Source organism: Rhea pennata, chromosome 9, assembly GCF_028389875.1.
Source record: "Rhea pennata isolate bPtePen1 chromosome 9, bPtePen1.pri, whole genome shotgun sequence".
Taxonomy (NCBI): domain Eukaryota; kingdom Metazoa; phylum Chordata; class Aves; order Rheiformes; family Rheidae; genus Rhea; species Rhea pennata.
The window spans coordinates 17,495,971-17,517,203 of NC_084671.1; the positions used below are offsets into that span (position 1 = coordinate 17,495,971).

At 42.7% G+C, this 21,233-nt stretch overlaps 1 protein-coding gene across 6 annotated transcripts in view; it reads right to left on the reverse strand.

Annotated features, from left to right (window-relative positions):
- U2SURP (U2 snRNP associated SURP domain containing) overlaps positions 1–11,590 on the reverse strand; it is a 49,409-nt gene extending 37,819 nt beyond the window's left edge. For 3 of the 6 annotated variants that reach the window (XM_062582714.1, XM_062582718.1, XM_062582713.1), the window contains exons 1-2: positions 11,505–11,588; positions 4,684–4,731 (exon numbers count right to left, since the gene is read on the reverse strand). In XM_062582714.1, coding sequence (XP_062438698.1) covers positions 4,684–4,731; positions 11,505–11,549 — 93 coding nt within the window. In that variant the 5' untranslated portion in view covers positions 11,550–11,588. Of the gene's footprint in view, positions 1–4,591; positions 4,623–4,683; positions 4,732–11,504 lie in introns of those variants that run through there. The other 3 variants (XM_062582716.1, XM_062582715.1, XM_062582717.1) reach the window with 2 other exon arrangements.
- Between the last annotated feature and the right edge of the window lie 9,643 nt (positions 11,591–21,233).

Below are 21,233 nucleotides of genomic sequence, written 5' to 3' on the forward strand. Positions count from 1 at the left end.
TCTGTTTAACACAGCAATTCATAAAGAATCAATACAACAAGGAAAAAAAACCTAAAAGAGCAGAATATAAGCTGTTACCCTTCATCTTCATATTTTTTAAGTTCTTATATAGCTGTCAATGATGCTCAAAACTACTGCTTTTGCAAAGACAGTTATGTAAAAAGGTCTGATTTAATAAAATATCAAAACAGATAAGCTGAACAATTCACTATTATCATAAAACTTCAAATGCCAATTGCAAAAAGAGTTTCTTTAGCGATGATTCTCTATGGAAAGGGTTTTATTTCTAGTATCAGTCTTCCATACAGAATCTGCTCACCTAGTGTGAAAAAAGCACAGTGAAAAACAATCATTTCAAACACCTTTACTTTATAATCCTTATTTAGTATCACAAATATCTCTTAGATCTGTGCCAAGCATGGGCTCTCAAGTGAAATTAAAGAAACAAGCAGTCTCTGAACTTGTCATTTTATAGATAAGCATAGGATCAAAATGGCTTATATTTCTTTGAAAAATGTTTCCTACTTTATAACTTAAAGGAAAATATTAAATTACAAGCTAATGCAGTGCTGAGGGGGGTGGGAGGCTGTCATACAGACAGGGTAGACAACAAACCACAAGTTAGGTTGGGGGTCCTCCAACAGGTGCATGCAGCTGGGGATGTGCATTTGGGACATGGCTATGGCAGACCCCTGTACACCCTTCCTGGGAAACCTGCAGGCATGACCACCTCTCCGAAATGCCTGTAAACCGAAGCACGTAGCACGGGGAACAAACAGGAGGAGCTGGAGATCTGTGTGCAGTCACAGGCCATGATCTCATTGCAATCACGGAGACATGGGGGGATAGCTGTCATGACTGGAATGCTGTCATGGATGGCTACGTGCTTTTTAGGAGAGACAGGCCAGGGAGGCGAGGTGGTGGAGTCGCTCTTTATGTGAGAGAGCAACTGGACTGCATCGAGCTCTGCCTAGGGTGGGGAGGAGGAGGAGGCAGTTAAGAGCTTATGAGTAAAGATCAAAGGGCAGGCCAAAATGGGGGACATGGTTGTGGGTGTCTACTACAGGCCACCTGACCAAGAAGAGGAAGTCAATGAGGCCTTCTGTGGACAGCTGGAAGTAGCCTCACAATCACAGGCCCTGGTTCTCATGGGGGACTTCAACCACCCTGACATCTGTTGGAAAGACAACACAGCAAGGCACAAGCAGTCCAGGAGGCTCCTGCAAAGCACTGATAATAACTTCTTGTCACAAATGGTGGAGGAGCCTACGAGGAAGGGTGTCCTGCTGGACCTTGTCCGAACCAACAGAGAGGGACTGGTTGGAGATGTGAAGGTTGGGGGCAGCCTTAGCTGCAGTGACCGTGAGATGGTGGAGTTCAGGATCCAGCAGGAAAGAAGTAAGGAGGATTGCAACCCTGGACTTCAGAAGAGCGGACTCTGGGCTCTTCAGAGGCCTACTTGGAGGAATCTCATGGGTTAACGCCCTAGAAGGAAGCAGGGTCCAGGAGAGCTGGCTACTATTCAAATATCACTTCCTCCAAGTTCAAGAGCAGTGCATCCCTATGAATAAGAAGCGCAGCAAAGGGGGCAGGAGATCTGCATGGGTGAGCAAGGAGCTCTTGGCCAAATTCAGACAGAAAAAAGTACACAGAATGTGGAAGAGGGGACAGGGTACTTGGGAGAATTATAGGAATGCAGTCAGAGTATGTAGAGATGCTGCGAGGAAGGCTAAGGCCCAGCTGGAATCGAGTCTGGCAAGGGATGTCAAGGACAACAGGAAGGGCTTCTTCAAGTACATCAGCAGCAAGAGGAGGACTAGGGAAAATGTGGGCCCACTACTGAATGGGGCAGGGGCCCTGGTGACAAGGGATACAGAGAAGGCAGAATTACTGAATGCCTTCTTTGCTTCAGTCTTCACTGCTAAGGGCAGCCCTCATGAATCCTGGAGCCTGGACGTGAGGGAGAAAGTCCAGAGAAGGGAAGACTTTCCTTTGATTGAGGAGGAAAGGATTAGAGACCTTCTGGGCAAGCTTGACATCCACAAATCCATGGGCCTGGATGGGATGCACCCACGGGTACTGAGGGAGCTGGTGGACATTGCTACCAGGCCACTCTCCATCATCTTTCAAAGGTCCTGGAGAACTGGAGAGGTGCCTGAGGACTGGAAGAAAGCCAATGTCACTGCAGTCTTCCAGAGGGGCAAAGAGGAGGACCTAGGCAACTATAGGCCAGTCAGCCTCACCTCCATCCCTGGAAAGGTGATGGAACAGCTCATTCTGGAGGTCTTCTTCAGACATACGGAGGAAAAGAAGGTGATCAGGAGTAGCCAGCATGGATTCACCATGGGGAAATCCTGCTTAACCAATCTGATAGCCTTCTATGATGGAATGACTGGCTGGGTAGACGAGGGGAGAGCAGTGGACGTTGTGTACCTTGACTTCAGCATGGCTTTTGACACTGTCTCCCATAACATCCTCCTAGATAAGCTCAGGAAGTGTGGGTTAGACGAGCGGACAGTGAGGTGGATTGAGAACCGGCTGAAAGGCAGAGCTCAGAGGGTCGTCATCAGTGGCGTGGAGTCCGGTTGGAGGCCTGTGGCTACTAGAGTCTCCCAGAGCTCAGTACTGGGTCCCATCCTGTTCAACTTATTCATCAACAACCTGGGTGAGGGGACGGAGTGCCTCCTCAGCAAGTTTGCTGATGATACCAAGCTGGGAGGAGTGGCTGACACACCTGAGGCCTGTGCTGCCATTCAGAGAGACCTGGACAGGCTGGACAGCTGGGCAGAGAGGAACCTCCTGAGGTTCAACAAGGGCAAGCGCAGAGTCCTGCACCTAGGGAAAAATAACCCTAGGCACCAGTACAAGCTGGGGGCTGACCTTCTGGAGAGCAGCTCTGCAGAGAAGGACCTGGGAGTGCTGCTGGATGACAAGTTGACCATGAGCCAGCAATGTGCCCTTGTGGCCAGGAAGGCCAATGGTCTCCTGGGATGCATTAGGAAGAGTGTTACCAGCAGGTCAAGGGAGGCGATCCGGCCCCTCTGCTCAGCCCAGGGGAGGACTCATCTCAAGTACTGCATACAGTTCTGGGCTCCCCAGTACGAGAGAGACATGGAGCTGCTGGAGAGAGTCCAGTGTAGGGCTACGAAGATGATCAGAGGGCTGGAGCATCTGCCCTATGAGGAATGGCTGCGAGAGTTGGGCCTCTCTAGCCTGGGGAAGAGAAGACTGAGGGGGGAATCTTATCAATGTGTAAAAGTGTCTGAAGGGAGGGTGTCAGGGGGATGGAGACAAACTCTTTTCAGTTGTCCCATGTGACAGGACAAGAGGCAATGGGCAGAAACTGAAGTACAGGAAGTTCTGCCTGACCGTGAGGGGGAATTTCTTCACTGTGAGAGTGACAGAGCACTGGAACAGGTTGCCCAGAGAGGCTGTGGAGTCTCCTTCTCCAGAGATATGCAAGGCCTGCCCGGATGCAACCCTGTCTAACATGCTGAGCAGGGAGGTTGGACTAGGTGATCTCCAGAGGTCCCTTCCAACCTTACTGATTCTATGATTCTATGATTCATCTGGTTTATGCTACTAAGCTTCTCAACATGAGCTCCTGTGACAGAGTTATCAGCAGGTTTTCATGCATCTGCATGTTTTAGAAGTTAATAAAATCCACTTTTTGTGTTGTCTCAAAGACTACTTGTATTTCAGTACGACAAGCAATATACAACCTTGGCAAAATGTGGACTTATTACTATGGCGCAGCAACACTGACAAACACAAATACTATGCTCCCAGCAAAGACTTATCCTTGTTGTCAGAAAATAATCTCTCACAGTGATGATACAAGATACCTGTAATGCTGCCACATGAGTACATGTTCTAGTGACATAACGATGAAAGCAGCCGTAAGAGTTCTAGCACCAAGATACAAGTTTAGAAATGGTCTTAGGAAAAAGCTTCCAAGTGGCTGGAGCAATATAAAAATCAACAGTATTAAATTAATTCATTCCTGCAATTCACATTCCAGTAGACAATTATGACATTAAGTAGCTTCACAAAATTATTAACAACAGAGGCACAGAATACCTAAAGACCTTTCTCCTTTAAAAAAAAACAAAAAATATCACAGTGGAAGGAATATGGTAGATGATGGAAGAAGAGAGAAACTTCCTGCTAAGCAAGCAAATCATTGCATGAAGGCAAATTCCTGTTAACCACAGCATTTCATTAACTATAATGTGAGGTGAGGAAGAATAGTCAAATGTTCTTACCTTTTTCTTCAAGTATATTCTATTAGAAGGAAAAGCTGAAGTTTAATTTAGGGTCATACTACCTCATTTTTGAGAGGCCAACTGTATACAAAACCCACTTTACTATACATTGACTCTTACAGTTACTCAGCCCACATTTTGAGCTGTACTTCAATATAAATGTCTACAGTCTTTACCACTTCTACCTGTTTAAATGTCAGTTATTAATGCAGTATCATTCAGTAGAAATTCATACATGAGTAGTTTTTAAAGTTTTTCAAGGACTATTTTAAACATGAAAACAAATGCCTTTTGTAGATCTTTACAAATATCTACAGATTACATACCCCATGCACCAAAGGCTTACTGCAGCAAGAAAGTTTTCTTTAGAGAACAACAGGTTTATTTTGAAGTTCCAGGTTTAATCTTGTGGACTTACATGTGTATCAGCAGACCCAGCAGTATGTACTGCATCTGGCACTCTGACCTGAAGAAAGAATGAAGAGAGGGTAAGGCAAAGGCAACACAACTACAAGAAAGAAACAAACCAACTCTGTTTTCTTCTGTGGATATGACTTTCACTTCAACTTCAACATCCAAATACACAACAACAAAGATGCACATAACCTATTTTAAACATGTATCTGGGCAATGTCACAGCATGAACAATTTCAATATAAGATAAACAAAAGATTAACAATAGATGTTCTTTCTATCATTAAAAACAACTACATTTCCACACGTGGATTTTATCAACTCACCATTAACACCATTATAATTGGAAAAAGGAAGTTTGTTAAACTGAATCTGTAAAAGTCATTGTTAAAATGCTTTATTATATTCATCTTACTATAAAATCATTTCCAAAACTGCTCTCGGTATGTTCTGCATTGATGGATGATGGCCACCTCAGGAACTCTAATTAAAGTCCTACTTGGGAATATGCACTAATTAGCATTGTCACTTCAAGTTAAACTATAATTGAATTTTTCAAAATGCATAGAAGTTTCATGTATGCATGTGTAATGTTAGTGTCACTTTCAATACATTGCACTCAAATTAAGAACTAAAACTCACTGCCTTACAAATCTACAACTTTTAACTCTGCTTTCTTTTCAGACAAACGGGAAAAATTCCTCAGTCTCAACTTTAAAACTGCTACATACATGCACATACAGTATAATGTACTGTACTACCACACATATACTGTACAAGCTCTTTACAGAACAGCAAACAGTATTTCAATTTACTTCTCCTATTTTAAAAACAACTCTAGGCCATTGAACACCATAATACATACAAAGTATACAAATGCATAGACACTTCGTAACAGAATTCTTTCAGATGATATTTTTATGAGTTTAAGTGATGAAGAACACTCCAACAAACAGGACAGAACAATAAACTATTAAACTAGATAGTGCCCAAATTCCAGGAAACTTTACTGATATAAGGTATGCTACTAAGATAGAGCTTTTTTGTATACAATTCATATTTAAATATGAATTGTAAGTCCAAATAAAGACATACAAAAATTTTATTATAGATTTTCATTAGCTGAAATCCATTGATTAGTTAGAGGACATTAGCACTTTTCCTTATAACAAGGAATTTGTAGTTTCTATCAGAAGTAATATTATGCTGTGTTGCTCTCAGCCATTCCAGAATAGACAAGCACCAGATGCTACTCTGGAAAATAATTACTAAAATTTGGTACCATTTCCCATCAAGCATTTTCATCAATTAAGATAGTGACATTTACCTCATATAATTATGTTCCTGTATTTTTATAGTCAAATCAATTCAGAAAAATGGTAGAGAGAACTTCAAGAACTGGCACTAAGTCCACCAAAAAAGCAAACAAACAAACAAAAAAAGCACAGTGGAACTCTCCAACCTCCCAACAGGGACCAATGCACTGTGAAACAAATCACTTCTGAGTATCAGCAAAGTAATAGAATTTCTACTAAGGCACGCTCCGAAAACTTTTTTAAAAAAGTTAGTCTAGTAAATCTGTAAAACGATTTTTTTGAGTGCCAACTAGCAGCTTTGCAAAGAGTCACATTATTCTCTTCCATAGTTCCTGGTTTTAGGTTTTCTGTTTCCATCTATAAATTTGGTTCATGGCTTTGGTACTGCTTTTGACCACCCCAGCAAATAGTACTCAATAAAGCTCAAAACAGACATAATTCCTGACAAAGTCATGCATGACTATCTGCAAATTTCTGAATAGCAGCTATTAAAAAATAATAATTACTTCACTCTCAGAGCACTGGACTTTACGTCCATTTGCACTGCCTCGATGAATGGGGTGAGGTATTTTCCTTCAGAGTCAGATCAGTTGATTTTGACTTAAAGAGTATCAGTCTTTTCAACATTTACAGAGAAAAATATTTTAAAGGTTGTTGCCTACCTATGTTGAAAGACAGAATAGGATGTTTTTTCTTTTTTTAATCATGTTTAACTCAACTGAAGTAGCTCTAGCTCTTGAAAGAAAAACATTCACGGTTCTGTAGTTGATGATTTCGGAGATATGAGGATAACTCACTTCGTGTTCAAAACAATGACAGGAAAATGGGATGAATATATCTTTCAGTAGCATTACCAGCAAAAACATTCCACAAATCTCCTCTTCTGTCCATCTCATTAGCCTTAAAAGTCTGCATGAAACCTGTCGTTTTTTACTAAGTTATTTTCCAGCTGGATCACTTTCTCAATCTCTTTCACTACACAGGTCCCTTAAAGAATATCACCAGCATAACTGAACTAGCAGTACAGGCTGCTAACAGAGCGTGTCAATAAAATAAAGTCTTTTCAAACTGCAGTCTTGGAGGGCAGATGGCTTCCAACTGAATATAGCCAGTTTACTCAACTTCCAAAAGGAAAAAAAAAAAAAAGACTATATAAATGAAGTTGATGACAAAGTCCTATCAAAAAGCAGAGAATTCCATCTCAGATTTTGACATTTAAATTTTCTTCCAGCTTCACAGCTGCTTCCAAATAAAACAGAAGAGCAAAGACTATTCTTCCAAGTTTTCTTTCCTGTAAGCAATGCAAGTGTCCAAAAACTCAGCATAGTTTTCCCAAATGTAACAATCTCTAGGTAAAACTAGCACAATACAATTATTTCATAAATGCTTAACATATTCTATACAGTATCAACAAAACCCAGTTTTCTGAAGTTAAAACTGGTGCCATTTCATAAAACAAAGTGCAGCAGAAGCTGCACATGCTGAATGGTATCTTTAGAACTGTAATGGCTGCAAACTTAAACTTATTGTAAGTTCTGCTCCTGTAAAAATTGATAGCTTAACGTAAAGTGTTTAGAAGAAATTTTAGCGTAAGATACTCTGGCCTTGTGCTAACATCTTCCCTTGATCCTCTCCCCACATTGCAGAGCTGATCATAGAGCCACGTAGAACTAGATCACTTTTTCTTATCTATCTGAACACCTAGGAAAAAGATGGCTAGGTAGGCTCAGCCAAACCAGTATCCTATTCACACCAGCTCCCCCTGCTCCCAGATAGTCAAGCTAAATCATCTAAAGAATGTGTGGAAGAGAAAGTCTAGCTGAGGCTAGGAAACTGTTTGGGTCAGCCTTCCTACTAAGGACATGGAAACAGACGACAGTGTAAATCAGGATGCTAGAATACAGCTGGGGGAGGGGGAAGCAGCATTTCCCAATTAACTTTTCTTTCTCCACTCCCTCCTCTATCAAATAGTTTGTAATGCAGTCAAAAAAACAAATACTTGCAAACATCTGCAAATTAAGTTTCATAGCTAATGTGTTTACTCTTCACATTTACGAGAATAGCGTATACTAATATTATTCACTATTTAAATAGACATCACTTGGAAGCACAAAAATAAATGGAAAATTGTTTCCTCTGAAGTACTTGCAAGAAATGCTATTCTATTACAACTCTAAACTCAGATGAACAGGAACTGCCAATTTTTAACTTTTTACTGCTACTCCTTTTACACTTCCATCAGCAGAGGAAACTACTTACCCCACTGCTGCTCTTCTATACAATTTGAACGATAACATAGGGAAAGTTAATGATCATCAGTTTCACCATCCTTCAGAATTCTTCATCTAATTAGAAGTCACACTTCCACAGATTCTACATTCTTGTTCTTCATACATTTTAACTTCCCTATGAAAGCTGCCCATCCACAAGCAGGCTTTCTTTAACATTTTATTAACAAAGATCCTTACTCAAAAGGCCAAAGAAATGCACTTGAAATTAGGGAATGATTTTAAACATCAACTTCTACAATTGAAAACAGGAAACTACAACTGATCCAAGTGGATAGTGCCACGTAGTACCCAGTTTGTACAGTACTATATATGACTAGAATATATGCAATACAGTCACTATTCTTAAAAGATGAAAGAAAAAATGGTAGAGTCATCCAAGCAAATAATATTTCATTACATCCAGATAATTATTGGACGGAATCAGTATCTGCCATTTTAGAATCAGATCTTGGCCAACCTCTATTTGCCATCCTAAATTTGTCCATCATTCCTATTCCAGATGCAGATTTTGCTATCCTAATCTTAAAGCGACAAAGGGATAAATGACACTCTTGCAACACGTTTCATGTAGAAGAATCTTTCAGATTTATTTAACATCATAAAAAGCAGCTACCAACACAGTCACAAAAGCAACTGGTGCTCCTGAATAGAGTAGCATCTCCCTGACAGTTTTCAAATAGTAAATCAAATAGATAATGCTTGACTGAAATAATAAACTGGACTTTACCTTACAAAACAAAATGATTGTCTAGACAGTGGCTAGACACTAAGACAGAAGAACAAACACCACGTGTACTGAAAGAGAGAAGCCATATCTTAGTTCAAGTGTTAAAGCCTTCAATTGCTACACCATAGCATTTAATAGAAGAGAGAAAATAAAATGCCATTGTATTCTTCCCAGGATATCAGCTAGAAGTCAGAAAAAGAACAACCTGAAATTGCCATTGAAACATATCCTACGGAGTCTACAAGAACTATTTGCAAAATCTTGTTTTCAAATGTAGCATCTTACAACATGCAAATATAATGCACAAAATGAAATGGAGCCTAAAACTTTGATTTTTATATGCAAGTAAATGAATTTGAAAAAAATCAAAGTATTTCATAAATAATTATTTTAAGAAATCAAGTAAATTGGTTATTTGCTTAGATTTTTACACCATACATACTCTCATAGTCAGCTAACTAAAAGCACTGATTTTTATCCTCGAATAAATAAATTAACTACAAAGAAAGTTTTCAATTATTACAGATTTCAGTTCTGATGCATCATACCTTTTTCCACAGACATCTGAAGAATACCAATATGGATTTACGTGCCATATGCATTCATGAATTGACGAAAAAGAAAAAAAAAAAAAAAAAAAAAAGACAAGACACTTTCCTACTCCCCGACAGCCACAAAGCTAAGACTAAAGGACACATATCCCAAGAGAAGGATATGTGTATTTAACTTCACTTTTCAACAGAAAACAGTTCTCCTAGATCCATGCAAGTACTATCACTATTTTCCTTGGGGCAAAAGAGAACATTAACAAGACAAAATAAAGAAGATCTAGAATGTAAAGCAAGAGAAGAGACTACTGAAACAGAGTATATACTTCTAAAGTAACAGGAAACTGGAGGGGTAGGCGGACTGCATGAAAATGGCCAGATACAGAACCTCCTCAAGGACTCCAACTCTTGAGAGATCAATGCACATGTTTATCTTCACATTTTCTAGTAGTCCCACTGAGTTCAATGGGATGACTTAGTAGGAAAAGTGTTTGAATACATTTTTGCAGAACAGAACTAGGACAGAAAACATTTTTTCTAAAATGACATATATATATGTGTGTGTGTATATATATATATATACACACACGCGCGCACACAGAAATATTACACTGCCAAAATGAAAAATCTACAATGTAACTATCAGTAAAAAGAAATGGATCATATCATAGTTGTTTTTGTGTACTATATTAATTGCAGTAATTGACAAGTTATTATTCTATGTCTAATGACACTTTAAATCCCAAAATGTCTAATTTCCCAGAAGCCTCTCTCCATAAATTAAGATATACTGTGTTATTAACCAATAGAGATCTGTCTCGATCTTGGTTGCAGTTTCAAGTCAAAGGTATGATCCAAAAAAGTTTTCTGACAGTATTTGGAGTAAATCATAAAAAGGAAACAACCTATCCTAGGGAAACCAACTACTGGATAAACATCAAAAGGCTCTCATAACTAAGATTCAGTTAATCTCCTAGCAACAACAGAAAAATATCCTATTTTAGCTGAATATAAAAATGGATCAAAAATTACTAACATATAGAGGAACAGAAATCCCTAAACCAGAATGTGGCTTCTCCCCCCCACACACCAATTTACACAAGACAGACTGGAAGAGTTACCAGGAAAAAGAGTTACATAGTGCTGCCCTAAGACCTGCAACGAGACTGTTCAAAAGGGAATATCGCTAACCCTCATGCTGTTAGCTGCGAAAGTGTCCCCCCAAATATATCATTGCTCTTACCCTCTACTTTCTCGTGAGGGGAAGGTGTTAGCAGGAAGTTCTGTGCTGTTGAGGATTACTCACAGGCACACAGCACTGGTTTCTGTGCGTAGCTTTGCACAAGCCTGCTAGAATTCCTGTATAACCTGGACTTCTGTCTTCAAATCCAACAAAGCATAACCACGGGGAACAGAGTGGGTACAGTGAGGAGAGAGTGCAACACGGCCGCGATTTGTACATACGTTTGTAATTTTATCGCAAATCAAAACGGGACACTGGGTCTCAAGTTAGCCGTTGCTTTCCCACCCGCGATTTGCAAACCGACCCCCCGCAGGCACCGGGACTCCGCACGCGAGCGGGCCAAACCCGAGCGCGGGCGCCGCGCACTGGCCGCCCGCCCGCCCGCCCGAGGCGCCAGCCGCGCGGCCCCGCCTGCGAGGCGCCCGCTCCCCGCAGCGCCCCGCTCTCCTCGCCGCCCGCCCACGCGTCCCTGCGCCCGGGGGCGCCGGCGGCGAGAGGGGCCCGGGCCCGGCCCGGGCGCGGCCCGGCTCGCGCCTCCCCGCCCCCCGGGCGCCGCGGGCAGCCGCAGAGCAGGCCGCAGCGCCCGCGCGGAGCGGGCGGCGCGGCTGGCGGCGGCGGGCGCCCCCCTGCCGGCGGCGGCGGGCGGCGGCGGCGGGCGCCCGCTCCCCCGGCCGGCGGCGGCCCCGCGGAACGGCCTCACCTTCCCACTGGCTTTCTGCGAGCCGCCGGGCGTCTTGTCCGCCATCTTGCTTCTCCCCTCGCTCAGCCCGGGCGGCGGGGAGTCGAGCGCCGAGTCCACAGATGGCGGGGGGGGGGTGGGGAACCCGAGAGCGCAGGGCGCCAAACCGATAGCCGAGCTAGCGATGGGGCCGGCGGCGACGCGGCCGTTGATAGCGGCGGCGGCGGCGGCCTGCGGCGGCTCCCGGGCTCGCACGCGGGCCCTGCCCGCCGCCGGCCGCCCTCGCTGCGGTCCCCGGGGCGGGGCGGGGCGGGGCCGGGCGGGGCGGAGCGGCCGGCCCTGGCCGGGGCCCTCGCCCCCTACGGCTGCGGATTCGTGGCCGAGGCCTGCCTCGTCCTCCTCTCTAACTGCTTCGTCATGGCGGCGCTGTCACACGGGCTCCTTTCGGAGCCTCGTGTCGTAACGGCCCTACGGCCTCGGCGCAGCCCTGCTCTGGGTGAATTAAACGCTGGAAAAGTTATCTTCTCATATCGCTAAAGAACCGCTCGAGAGTTAATCCAGTGAGAGCAAAGGCCTGTCACGGCGTCAGACTGACTGGCTTGCAGCAGAAGGTGTCTCCCTGGAGGCACAGCCAGTTGCGATACTGTCTCAGCACACAGAAACCCAGCTCTGGCGAGAGTTACTTTTCCTTGCAGTCAGGACTTATATAGTAACATTAGATGCTTAAATGGACTTAAGCAGCTTCTCATAGCCAGGTCTAGCAGAAACTAAATCTACATACTCTGCAAATAAGTTCCTACAGGATATCTGCAAAGCAGCTCTGTCATGAGGGGTTAACACAGCCCCAGGAGTGCCATGGCCAGCATCCTCGCCTCTGCAATCCTTTCCAGGGGAGTGTTAGCAGTCACAGAGCCTGACTGGGTCGGCTGGCACCCTCCTTCACTGGGCTGAATTGCAGCACCACGGCCAAACACCCACAGCAGGTCACCCGTGACCTCCCAAGGTCTTCCAGCAGTGAGACCGAAAATGATCTCTTGGACAGAGACCGTATCTGTGGCTAGGAACTGATACTGTTCCAGGTTTGTTTCCACAGTGGTGAGCCGAGGCAGACCAGACTGCCCCAGCTTGTCTACATCCCTGTGGTGCTGCTGGCCTTTTGGCTTTCATGGTGTATGTGGCCCATCTGGGTTTCTTGCTCTGATGTTAGCAGAGGCGAAATTGAATGAAGTTGCTAGGCAACCCAAATTCGCTTAGCAACCAGCTGCATTAAGCCAGCCAGGCATAAGAAGCCTTGGCAGCTAGCTCCATGAGTCTGCACCCCCTGGAACCATTCTGTCCCTCCACAGCTATTCCTGGGCACATCTCTTGCCCCCTACAGCATGCATACACAGACCTGTGCTACTATTCACTACATTTTGAAGAGGCACCAGCAGTTAACCAGCATGAAGAACACACAGTCCCACAGCACAAACCTTAACAGGAGGTCTTTATTGAGATACAAAATACTGACCTGCCTTGCCTGAGCAAGGCCTTTCTGTACAGCCCCATTCATTTGTTGATCATCTATGGGTCATGTTCTTACACACTAAGCATTGTGTGATCGTGCAGTCTGGGAGGCAAGACTTGCCTCTAAACTTCTAACAAAGTGAAATAGAAAGAGTACTCTTATAAACAATGTTAAAACACTGCATCAAATACAGAAAGGCCCAAGAACAGTGAAGAGGATTGCAGAGTCTATTCCCTATTCCTGAATTTGTTAGCACACTACTATGGCAATATTTTACAGAACATTGATTAAGTAAAAACTATGACCCACAGTCACATTGCATTTCCCTTGAACCTTGCATTCTCTTGCTTTTATGGATTTTTATCATAGCATGGAGGCTGGGGTTGAGAGAGTACTTAAGGGAAAGACAGTATATCCACAAAAATGGATGGAAGCTTTAAATCCACCAACTCTGAACATGTACTCCCCTGCAAGCTCCAGTAGGGAGCAGAGATTAAGCTAATAACCCCACTGACAGTGGAGAATGAAATGGGAGCTTCCAGTAGGGACAAAAAGAAAGCAAGAGGACCAAGAGCTAAGGTAAAGAGGGCAGGGGAAATTGCATAGGGTTTAAGGGGAGTGGTAAAGAAAACCAAAAAAAAAAAAAAAAAAAAAAAAAACAGAAGAAAAAAGAATAGTGGAAATAACACACTGGAAGTGAAAGAGAGACAAAAAGCAGATATGATAGGGAAGTCGCATAGGTATCTCAGTTCATGAAGGTACCTAAATACATGCTTAACTTCAAGTTCAAAAGTAGTTCCATTGATTTTGCTGGGACTATGCATACACCTGAAACTTAGTATAAAGTTAATGTGAATCTTAGTGAGGAATGGAAATAGGCCTCTCTGCTTTCACTACTTCTAGATTACATTATAGCTGCAGATCTTTCTCAAACTGACTGAAGATCTTCAGGCAACCTCACCTCCTGCAGAAGGTGTGTATCCACCTTCTAAGGAAGATGATCTAATGTTACCCAGCTCCTAGCTGTATGTAAAGTGAAGCTTTAGATGCAAGTCTTTTTATGGCTCTTGTTCCATAAATGGTAGAAAAAACACAGCTGCTGAAATCCCATTTAAGTTAGCAGATCTGGGTACATCTACTTTCCTGAAAAGGTATTGACCAAAAAGGGTCGAATAGGGTGACATATAAATTTGAGATAACAAAATAATACCTAAAAAGAACCTAGCATAGTGCAGGTCCTGTCACGTACTGTCAAGCAGATCATAACAAAAGGGATTGAGTAGCTGTATTAGTGGGTAGACTAGGTAGAATTAATATTACTGCAGTATGAGAAAGAACAATCAAGATTTCAAGAAAAGGAGAAATCTCACTCAAAAATGGAAATATCTTTGAAGCTACTCTTAGACTGTGGCGTGTAACACTAAGCTCTTCCACCTACAATCTTCCACTCAGAATAAAGCTGTTGATGTTACGATTTTACTTCAGTTAGAAAACTCTGCTTGTTCAGTCGTTCCCTTTACTTCAGGGACGTCCTTTATAATCATTGCAAATAATTCCTTGCCTAACCTCCACGTGAAGTCTCTCAGTAATGACCACTTGTTTATGATGGTAATTATATTTCTACAGAGAAATTGTTATTAATCACATTTATTTGCATGTGTTGCTACATTTGTTGATTATCATCAGTAAAGAGCCTTGAAGTACATTTCTGCTCTAGGAAATGACTCAAAAGAGATCATAGGGCTCCATACATATTTCCAACATCTCCCTACTGATTTTGCTGTTTACAAATAAAAGGAAGACTGGTTCCTAACTCACAGCTTTGCAAACTTAGAATGCCTGCTTTCTGAGAGGCAGGACAGCCTTTCTTCTGACACGGATATCAGTAAATCAGTTATACTGAATCACGTCAGTTATGTAGTGGCACCCGTGTGGGCTGTGCTCGTGGCCGGGGTCTCCCCCAGAGCTGTGGCCGCCGCAGAGCCTGGTCCCCCAGAGGCACGTTGGGGCAGCGCTAGAGGAATCCCAGGCCACTTTCTTGTTAGTATGTAAGATCAGCATTGTAGCCAAAAGCACGAACTACTTACAACCATTTCTTGTTCCCCATGTGAAGAGCTCATACACAGCAGCCGAGTCCACTGGGGAGGAAAAAAAAAAAAAAAAAAAAAAAAGCCGTCGAAGTCGTTCGTGCACTGTCGCTGGCCTCCACGAGAGGGCACATCTAGCACATTTCCGAAGAAGAGTAAAATTGCATTCCACCGTTGGTGCAGACACCTGGCATAAACACCATGACAGGCGGCTTTTAATTTCCTGAAGCTGCATTTCCTCTGCAGTCCTGTCAGGCTTCTTTGTCAGGGATTTATTACCCAGTTGTACAGATCTGTGCATCTTGATGTTCGCACTGGGCTAGATTTGCTGCTGGTGTAACTGAAGTGACTGTGGTAGCATCACTCATGGGGTAGGTTCATCCCTGCTGTGTGTTATTCCATGCCTGAGCAATTCCTGGCTCTGCAGTACTGAGTACAGGGTGAGCCCAAACTCCCAGCTGCTACTTGCACTAATAACTCCCAGCAGAAAATAACCTTAAGACACTTGCAAGGAAAACTATAATATCCATAGATAAGCTCCAAAATTCAGATTGGGCAGTGATATTACATTGTTAGATTATGATTTCTACCTTCTGAGTCAGTAGCTCACACCAAAATAATCAAAATAATGATTATAATAAATCTATAGATACAAATTGCTTTATAGTCTAGTGAAATAAGTGGTTGACTAGACAGTAACATGTAGCAAAAATCTGTATTTCTCCTTGCTCTTCATGCCTCCCTCCACCATACCTGCAAAATAACCATACATAAAATTTCTGGTAATGGATCTGGAACTAAGGACCTGGAGACCTCCAGGATTCCTTACAGAAGTGTTCAGCTGAGCTGCCCTCAGAAGGGAGTTGTGTTTTACTCAAACACACAGCAGTAAGCATTTGCTGTCCAGAACCTTGCCTTCCACGCTGAGGATGGCTCTCCAGCCACGGGGCTTTGCAGCGCCAGTCTGGCGGGATGAGGGAGAAAGCAAACCCACTTTGAGTTTGGCAACCCGACAGCAACATTTGGAACAATTCCATCAGCCTTTTTAGGTTTTGGTCTGCCCCAAACCTGTGCACAGAGAAGAATGGTGTTGGCCAGGGCAGCTGAGGATTAGGCAGGATCTAATAGCCTCAGAATCCAACTGCAGTCTTTCTCTTTCAGCTTTTGTACTGTTTTCTTGGGAACCACTTCAGCCAGATGCAGCAATGAGTTAGAAGCAAACTAGCTGGGGAACTTGCGCTGGAGAGAAGGGGCACACAGGGCTGCAGGAGGAGATGCTAGGTGCTGCTCAGCTCTCTTGGGACTGTGTTAGTCAATCTGATTTAAAAGACCAACACCTCTGGATAAAAGCAAATACCTAGCTGGGAAGAGGAACATACTATTGAATGCTAGAATTTTGGGGCCATTAATGTTTAGAAAATTTGTGCTCCTTTTGGCCTCAATCCCTTTATCTTAATCCACCTCATTAATCCTTTTTAATTATCCACCTTATTATTTAAATCCCCTACTTACTGCACAGCTTCTATTCTGTTTTGTAATTAACAAACTGCACCAAATTAAGAGCAACATGATCCAGAGCATGCTGTGAAAGGGAAAAACAGGAAAGATATAGCTAGTGTTTCAAAGGTCATCTCTAAAGATACTTTTCACAATGAATTGTACTCCTGAATCTGTGCTATTTATAACACATTGCAATCGTGCACAGTTAGTGAATGACAATACATGTCAGTGTCTTGGGCTTAATAAGAGAGAAAGGGGAAGGAGGAGAGAGGGAAGGAAGAAAACCAGTAAGATGCAGAAATCAGTGGAGGATTAATGCTGCAAAGGGTAGACTAATATATAAAAATTATAATATTACAAAGGAAATGTTAGATATTTTTCATTATAATACAGTAGGTCTGTTGTATGCAAACCTGGGAGTTGTTTGTTAACTGTTGTTACAATAACAGATCTCATTAGCCAATATACTAGAGAAAATCATGAATCATCATAAATAATTAACACTAAACTACATTAAGTAAACCACACCTTGTGGTTCATTATGCTTGTCTTTCTGGCTGTTTCCCCACACACACACACTTTCAGGGAAGATCTTTCTCCATTCCTGTCACCTCAGGCAAGAGCATATCAGAACTGCTGCAGTCCTTCTGCAAAAGTGGGTGTGAGGCAAGGGGAGAGGAAGGATTTAAAGTGCCATGGGAGTCCTGCACCCTGTAGCAAAGAAGGAGCATTTGAGGGCGCAAGCAGGGCACATAGCAGTAGGACAGAAGTGCAGCAAATAGGTGGACAGGGTCACAACCCTGTGAGTCTTTTCATAATCTCAATAGTGGCTCACAAAACCTTGAAGCCACAGTCATCCTATTGCTTAAGCAGCAGTCTTTTCTCTTATTCCACCCTCCATATCCTCACACTCCCAGAGACTGAAAACTGCTAGACAAGGACTCTCAAAATAGGTAACATGCCCTCCTGCAATGTCCTCAGTGTGGCTAGGAAGTCACAGGTGTGCAGCAAGGGGGATGAGAACAGGCAGCACACATAACAGGAGCTGAGGTAGTTTGGGCATGTTTTGGGGTAGTTGACATGTTTTATCAGAGACTCCTAAAATAACAAGAAAGAGCAACAGAGGGAGTTGAAAGAGGACACTGTGGCTCCAAGGTTCCCAGCCTTGGACTTCGTGCTCTGGTTCTGTCCACTCTCAGTCTTCTAGCTGTATCTTCCCAGTGTTGCTCCATCTCCCTGCCCTGGCACCCTCCCTTCTCCCAGCTCTGAGTCCTACTCTAGCCCTGCCTGTCAGCAGCCACTTCTCCTTCCAGGCCTACTCTCCTGGGAGATGGGCCTTATCATTTTGCAAACCAGCCTTGGGAAGCTGGGTTCCTCAGCGGCGAGCACCGTTACTCAAACTGGTCACAGGCAAAATCTGGATTCCACTGTCTGGCTGAGAAAGGTCAGTAATTTGCAGTGTATTTTCCAGGCATTAGTGTGAGTACAAAGTGAAGGCTTAATTCCTACCGTTCTCAAGCAGCTTCTTTTCACAGTGAATTTGCCTGTGCGGCTAGAATCCAGATGTGCAAATTTGTCATCTATTTAACAGCACGAAAATTCAGAAACAGTGCAACAGCAGTCTTTCCCTTGTCCATACCAGGGGCTCTTCCTTCCAGTTTACCAACAGTGGATATCAACTTGTGCTCTGGAAAACACCCTCACTCAGCATTTCAGTTAGCCATGCACATACAAAATTTTCCTTAGCCACGCACTTTACAAGTGAAGGTTCAGTCCTGCTGCCCTCGCAGAGGACAAGCTGTACTTTGCTCTAGCTGCGAGCACCTGGTAGTTCTGGCAGTGGTGGATTCTGACCATGGAAAACACATGAAATGAAATATACACACACCCAGCACCTTATTCTTCATCACAGTGACGCTAATTTCACTACATTAGCTATATTCAGATTTGCTGCTTTCCAGAAAAACACAAGTTATACCCCTAATCATTCAAAAACAAGAACTTAAAAAAAAAGATAACAACCAAACATGCTGAAAAATTTTCTTAAAATGTGAAAATTGCTGTGTTGACCATTTTTCAGATTATTTTAGATTGGTTTTGTTGCAGTTTTTTAAAGCATAAGCAGCACAAACTTGAGGGTAAAGAGGGCAGAAACTTAGAAGCGCCTGGTGAAAGAGAGATTAGAATGAAAATTTTTATGCAATCATGATCATGTCACTCATTGTTTACAGCAGTAAACAATTGTCCCTTTACCATATCTAGGTTTTCTAACCTTGAAGTATAAGTGAGGCTTTAAAATACAAGTATCACTTTCACATTTATTTCTTTATCTATTAAGGACTTATGCTTATAAAGTATAACTGGCTCTAATTAGTTACACAAGAAGGAAAAAATGATGCAAGAATTCCTGTTTATCCAGTCTGAAAAGAATAATGGGTAGAATGTCTAAAGGCAAGTTAATCTCTTCAATTTTAGATCAAAGCACTATGCATACTCAATTATTAAGAAAGATGGTAATCACTGCAGTAGAAAGTTACTCATCAAGACATTATTTTCAATAGATTGATACAGACTTGAGAAAGGATAAAAGACCATGTAGAACAGAAGGACCATGTTTTTACATCTGAGTCTCAGTTTAGATGTTCTCCCAGGGAAACCGCAAGCATAAGCTACATGAGATGAAGTTAGATGAGGCTAGAGCTTCTCCATCTTTAACATCTACCCATTTTAAATGGTGCCAAATTCTGCCTTCTCTCACAGACTCAATGTGGTTCCACTGACAGTTGTCAGCATAGAATCAGATTTACTGAAAAGGTTTTTAGTGAAGAAGGATAAAAAAAATAGAGAGGAAACAGAAAGCTTAAGTGTTTTTACTCCAGTAAGATTTCTTATTAAGAAAGAGTTTAGTAAAATCCATCCCAGAGGAAAATACGTGAAAGGCAAAACAAACAGAGATGGAGTCGGATAGTTAAAGATTGTCAAGCAAGAACTCTGAAGATGGATGTTTGCCACTGTGAGTGGGCTGAATGGGGTGAGGCAGCAGCTGTATCCCCCAAAGCATCTTAGATCTTCCAAATACCACCGATCGCTCGAGGGCTTTATTGCCAGTTGTAGACTTAAGTTAAATTGTTTACTCATTCACAAAGGCAAGGGATAATAGGAGGGCTAAGTAGGACCTCTTCCCTAGCATGCTGACTACGTTAGAGTGCAAGTGTTTTTCTCTAGCTGAGAGGCATAATTTCATTGGGGAGGGCTGAAAAAATTCATACCTTACAGGGGTTTTGATATTTCAGACAAAATGGTATCTTGTGAAAGGACTTAAGATATGAATAAAACAGAAGTATAATACAGAGAAAAAAACACATTTGGTATTTTGCCACATTTTTTTCCTTGAATCTCCAGCCTGCACAAATTAATATTATCTTCCCTTATTTACATCATTAGTGCCTTCATCAGTGCTTTCAGACTTTTCTCAAAGGTTATTTGAAGACATAACCTGTAAAATAGTCTACGAGTACTAGAAGAAACTGTGGTATATGCTGACCATGCCTTTCTAAATATAAACTCTCAGATTTAGAGAAAAGCACTGAGGCATCTTCATACCCTACATTATGTGGGCTCCTCTCTGTGACCTCCAAACGCCCCTGGCTTTCCCTTATCTACCAAATAACAGTCAAATAATGCTAACCCTCATGGACCATATATGAAGAAGAGGCTATTTTGAGGTCGTAAGTGCTTTAAATTGTTAACTTCCCAGTACACTTCTCCATGGCTGGCTTGGGAACAGAATAATTAACTCAATGTAAGATGTATAGAGTTATCTCTATGAAAGCCAAATCTGTCCTCAGAGACCATTCTCTCTCGTGATGAAGCAGCCCTTGAAAAAAGAAAAGAAACAGATCGTTCGTAATTAGCTTTATTAATGCAGCCGCAAACGCTATGTTGCTGTCACTTGGAAATGACATAACTATGATCTCCGGAAGCTCAGCAGTCGCTGTGACCCTTTCTATCCAGATAAAAGCACCCAATTTATGCATGTGTGATACCACTTGCGGGCTTGGGACACATCAGAGCTGGATCCCCACACAGAGGCAGAGAAAATAACCCTTATATTTATCTGTAACATTGCTCTTACTTATCTGTAACACACTGTTAGCAAGTAAACAACTAGAGACAAAGCAAACAAAATCAGGTTGCTACCACGGGCCTGTCCTTCCTCAAAGAGTCTGGCCTGTATAAATGTCTTCAGAGAGTCTTGGCTTCAGCCAGGCCTCTCTCCCCAAGCGTCAGGTGGAGATCTGCTCTCTTTCCCCGTGAGTCACCAGCTCCGCAACCTTTTCCTCTTTTAATCCACTTTTAAGGCTGTGCACCTACTGCAGGCTTAGCATGGCAGGGCAGAGCAGACAGAGCTCACAGTGTCCTTTTACCTCTTTCCAAAGAGCCCAGGGACCATTCATCATCTTCCTGTATCAAGGGATCATGAGAAAAGGAGTCACTAACCCCAAGTGCTGGAAATCAGAAAGCCTCCATCTCTCTAAATATTATTTTAAGACATAAATCGCAAAGTGAAATTTCTAGATCTTTGTCTTCTCTGCAGTACTGGCAGTGAGCGTCTTCCCCAATACACATGCAGTCAAGTAGCCACTGGCACTGCAG